General features: G+C 42.9%; 1 protein-coding gene across 1 annotated transcript; it reads left to right on the top strand.

Annotated features, from left to right (window-relative positions):
- Positions 1-316: 316 nt before the first annotated feature.
- LOC147435641 (inositol-tetrakisphosphate 1-kinase 3-like) lies at positions 317-4,439 on the top strand. The gene is made up of 11 exons (XM_086488647.1): positions 317-505; positions 676-1,047; positions 1,977-2,058; positions 2,181-2,213; positions 2,959-3,079; positions 3,163-3,255; positions 3,333-3,452; positions 3,531-3,698; positions 3,781-3,836; positions 3,931-4,015; positions 4,094-4,439. Exons 2-11 carry the CDS (start codon positions 722-724, stop codon positions 4,231-4,233), a joined length of 1,224 nt encoding a protein of 407 aa, XP_086344773.1. The 5' UTR covers positions 317-505; positions 676-721; the 3' UTR covers positions 4,234-4,439.
- The last annotated feature ends 338 nt before the right edge of the window (positions 4,440-4,777 follow it).

Raw genomic sequence — 4,777 nt, 5'->3', positions numbered from 1 at the left:
AATTGGAGACCAAGTGACCAATGTCATCATTATCAACACGAGAGAGAGAGAGAGAGAGAGAGAGAGAGAGAGAGAGAGAGAGAGAGCCCACACTAGAGTGAGGCATGGTGGCATCTTAGGATCTCCCATGCGCAATCAAAATAGAAGAATCTCTATCATTTTAGAAACCAATGAAACGAATCTATTGAACGTTGCCAACGAAATGGATGTTTTGTCACGGCAAACACTAAAGCCTGTATGGTAGGCCAAAAAAAAACCCAACCACCACCACCACCCTCCTATGGGGGAGTCCTCTAAATTGGGGCGGCCCGTGTCGGGTTTGGTGGGGTGCCGAGACTTGCTATAAATTCACATCTTAGCACCATTTCGGTGCCTGGCCGGGTTGGCCCTCGTGCGTAGCGAACGAAGCTTTGTTGCAACTACCTCGCCACCATCGCCTTTGTGCCTCTTTGCCCTGACTATCTTACGACGTCCTTTTCCATCACACCGGGGTTTTCAGACTCAGGTATGCTTCCTGCGTTTTTCTCATGCCGAGTACGCAATATGGTCTGCTTTGTCTGCAAGGTGACCATGTTTGTTCGTTTTCCGCCGACGTTGTCCCTACATTGTGCTACATGCTCTACATTTTGCCCCCGTGAATCTTTGTTTTAAGCAGATTAGCATTTATTGCTGCAGATTACGGCTGTCGTCCTCCGTTCCTACCTCCTTTACTTGCTGACCTATGAGGGATTGCAGCAACCAAGAACAGCATGCCCCTTTTGATGTAGACGTCATTTCGGCATGCTGTGCAAGCAAACACACATTGCCTTTGGATCCACAGGGTTTAAATGAAAATGCTGACTCTGAGAGAACAGAAAAAATCATAAAAGCAAACGTGGATGTCATAGTGGACGGTCAACACAAGTCTCTGCAGACCTGCAGGCGGGATGCCCAACCAGTGGCTGGTCAAAAAATGGATAGCACGCCTGCAAAGATTCTTGTTGGTTATGCTCTTACTTCAAAGAAGGCAAAAAGCTTTTTGAAACCGAAACTAGAAGTTCTAGCCAGGTGCTTTCCAGGTTTCCGCTATTTTCTGGATATTCTAGTCAGATTTTATTGAAATGTGCCGTCTATGCCTCTGTCCTCCATGTTGGCGTTTCCTTGGTGGATTTTTGAATTACGTCTGAAGCGTGAGTTACCTCATCAATTTTAGAAAATGCCAAAGGCTCATGAAAACGTATGTGCTCGGAGTTTGACAATCTAGAGTTGTATGCCTGGAATGAGAGCATGTACATGTCTACTGTTTTTAGAGGCATGAGCTATCTGAGGGTTTTGAACTTGCCTTGGTGTAAAGAGAATCATACAATTGCGTGTGTATGACATATGAATATGCTTTTCTTCTTGCTTTGCGCGTTGCGTCTTGCACTATCTGCATCGATGCCATTCTGCCTTTTTGTTTGGGGCAGTCATAACCAGTAGATAACGGAACAAACACCCCCCCCCCCCCCCAGGCCGAGACATGCCTCAAACCTTCCCTCTCTCTTCATACTTGTTTGTGGGGTTTTTTGTGTATGGGAAGACATTAAAGTTTAAACGACTGCATGTCAAAGTGTGCGTTGGAACTTTGCAGGCTTGATGATGCGCTTAATGTGCCTCGTTGAGTTGCATCATTTTAGATTGTTTTTGTTTTTACTCTTGTAAGGGGGCAGGGTTAAAAGCACAAGACCCTCAACTGCCAAGGGTTACACATGATGCACCCCATTCACGTGCCATACATGAGTCTAGGGTACAAGCTTAGTTATGTGCACCTATATATGAAAGACAATAACAGTGCACATACCCTGCATGAGACTCTTATGAGGAAGTGAGGAGTGATTATGCCTTGCCATTGCTTGTGCTGCTTCCTTTAAAAGATGGTAGTTTACTTCTGAGTTCTTAGCATACATGAATTGTGCTTTTGTTTTGATGCGTGATTTTCACTGCTTGTTTTTATGCAGAGAAAAGGGTATAGTGTTTGTTCCCATAGAAAAAAGTCGACCATTAAGAGAGCAAGGTCCATTTGACGTGATATTACATAAGGCAAGTAGTAGTCACAAATTCTTAGTTTGACGTGTACATGTTGCATTGTTTTAGTGGTTCGTATTAGGAGTCTGTTTTGATTTGATTCATGTTTTAAGATCCAAAGGCTGTATTTGTTGCAGATAACTGGGAAGGAGTGGTGGTCGCAATTGGAGGTGAGGGAGATTTTTGTACTACTTACTTAGTGGATTGTTCTTTCTTGTAATTTGTACAACAGTGAATAGCTATTTGTCTGTGCAGTTGGTCAAATCAGTTGTGGGACAGTCAGCAAACTAATTATTAGGTCATACTTAGCAAGGAGGCAAAGTTCTGCCAGGGTACTGCAAGAAAAATGTGTAGATTAGAGCAATTGCAATACCGACCTGTGCCACTTACTGTTTCCTTCTTGTAGGTCCTGATGACTGCAGTGGTTAGAGAACTTTCCATCTAATGGTTTTTTTATCAACACAGGTTTTTTGACTGGATATCAGCATTGTTAACGCCAGCAAGCTTAACCTGTCAGCCTTTCAAATTTTATCTTGGGTCTTTAGGCATCCTTGGTTGGCTATGTTAGCTTTTGCACTGGGTGACAAGCACAGCATAAAGTTGGCATATTAGCATAATTTTGAGAGTTGGTGGTTTCTGCAGATGTGCCACAAGCTTTTGGTGGTTTGGCTGCTTCCAAAGTTGACAAACTTCCTTGGTATTTGGACGCACTTCGTTCCTGTTATAAAAGGAGGATATTTTGCGTGATAGACTTCTAGAGATAATACTGGTTGCAATTAAGATTTTGTGTAAGGATGAAAGATATGCCTGTTTGAAAGCTTTCTTGAGCTTTCATATTTTTCTGCATAGAAAGAGAATAGGCTTTGAAGTAAACCTGGTGTTCTTCCGGCTGACCTTTATCTTGTTTTTTTACAGGAATACAGGCGAAGATACCCGGATGTTGTTGTTCTAGACCCTCCTGATGCAATTCAGCATGTGAGAAACCGGCAGTCAATGCTTCAAGAGGTTGCCAAACTAAAACTTCGGGGTTGTGGAGGTAGATGCTTGATGAATTGTTATGCGGAAGTAGATATGCAGTTTTAAAACTCCCGAGCCAAAGTACGGAGTTTTCTGTTTCAGGTCAGGTCGATGTTCCAAAACAGCTAGTTGTTACTGGTGACCCGTCTACAATTCCTGGGGTAGTGGCGAAGGCTGGTTTGAAGCTTCCTTTAGGTTGGTTGAAACATGTCTGTTTTTAGGTTGTCAAGATTGCTTGGGTGTTGTTTTTATGCATTTCTTTTATGCCCCAGTTGCAAAACCTTTGGTTGTGGATGGTACTGCGCAGTCTCATGCCTTGTCCCTTGCTTTTGATGAGTTGTGCCTAACATCGCTCAACCCACCTTTGGTCCTCCAAGAGTTTGTCAATCATGGTAATTTCTTTCTTTCACGGCTCTCATTGCAAAGCTGACTGCAGTTTATTCATGCTTCATAAGATTTTCTGCTTGCAGGAGGAGTTCTCTTCAAGGTTTACATCGTAGGTGATTCTATTAGAGTAGTGCGTAGATTCTCTTTGCCAGATGTACATAAGCAGGTGGGAAATGGAGTGATTACCTTTCCACGAGTGTCAAGTGCAGCCGCGTCAGCTGATGATGCCGATCTTGATCCTGAAGTTGCAGGTAGGGCTTTCTACCCCCCTTTGGATACAATAAAGATTTTCATGGGCATTTTATAGACATTTGATGTGGTCATGTTGTTCAGAATTGCCTCCCTGTGAACTGCTGGATTGTCTTTCAAAAGAATTAAGGTGTCGCTTGGTATGGTTGCTCTTGATATCTGAAAGTGGACTATTGTTAATTGCTGTTTCAGATGTTACATTCCTTACAGTGCAATCTACTTTGTTTTGATCAGGGCTTGCGTCTTTTTAACTTGGATATAATACGGGAAGGGGGAGCGGGAAATCACTATTATGTTATTGACATCAACTACTTTCCAGGCATGTGATGGAAAAGCAAGAGAGTGTTTGAATTTGGGTAATGTATTGGTTGGCTTATAACTCTTTATTGACATGCAGGATTTGGGAAGGTGCCTGGTTATGAATATGTTTTCACAGATTTTCTTCTGAGCTTGGCTCAAAGTAGTACTGAGAGGTCAGGTGCAAGCTTGCCTTGTAGTCCGGAGAACTCTTCGCAGGACTCATCTAAAGACAAGTGAACAAGTGGGCGAAGAAGAAGCTCACAATGTTGTATAGGATGCACAGAACATTTTAGTTTGTATACGTTTTTTTTGTCGTGATGTGTGTTTCTACCTCTTCTTTATGTGGAATTCTGTGATCGGTCGAGTGGGGATGTTTCTTTGTACGGGCTTGCAAACAAATGAAAGGGTTGATATTGATTGGATTTGGACAGGTTTTTCTTTCATCATACTGTGTCAAAGTCTTTTACTCTTATTGCAAATGGCTTCTGATTGCAATTTGCAAGTGGTGTGGTTGAGGAGTACAGTGGATCATGTAATGGCACCTTGGGAGGAGGCTATACATCCTACTGTACAGTGTGCAGTCTTGGATTGTTGAATGTGATTTCAACAATGTAGAAACTGCGAAGGATGGTGGGCAGTTGCATCTCCTGTCCTAGCTTGGCTCTTTGCAATTTCTGGCGTAGATGCATGGCACGTATCTTCCTTGGCTCATAATTGCAGTCACTGCAGTTTTTGTGGGGGTTGCAAGTCTAATTTTGCGCTTTTATAACGTTGCCTTGAG

Source organism: Adiantum capillus-veneris, chromosome 18 (genome assembly GCF_014529385.1).
Source record: "Adiantum capillus-veneris isolate H3 chromosome 18, ASM1452938v2, whole genome shotgun sequence".
In the NCBI taxonomy this organism is placed as follows: domain Eukaryota; kingdom Viridiplantae; phylum Streptophyta; class Polypodiopsida; order Polypodiales; family Pteridaceae; genus Adiantum; species Adiantum capillus-veneris.
The sequence above is the reverse complement of the archived record's forward strand: the minus strand, read 5'-3'. Positions and strand labels throughout refer to the sequence as shown.

Excerpts from the sequence above, each read along its gene's own strand:
- LOC147435641 (XM_086488647.1), top strand. The coding sequence starts at position 722 with ATGAGGGATTGCAGCAACCAAGAACAGCATGCCCCTTTTGATGTAGAC. Across the intron at positions 3,080-3,162 it reads AAAACTTCGGGGTTGTGGAG|GTCAGGTCGATGTTCCAAAA; the intron begins GTAGATGCTTGA and ends TTTCTGTTTCAG. Across the intron at positions 4,016-4,093 it reads TGACATCAACTACTTTCCAG|GATTTGGGAAGGTGCCTGGT; the intron begins GCATGTGATGGA and ends ATTGACATGCAG.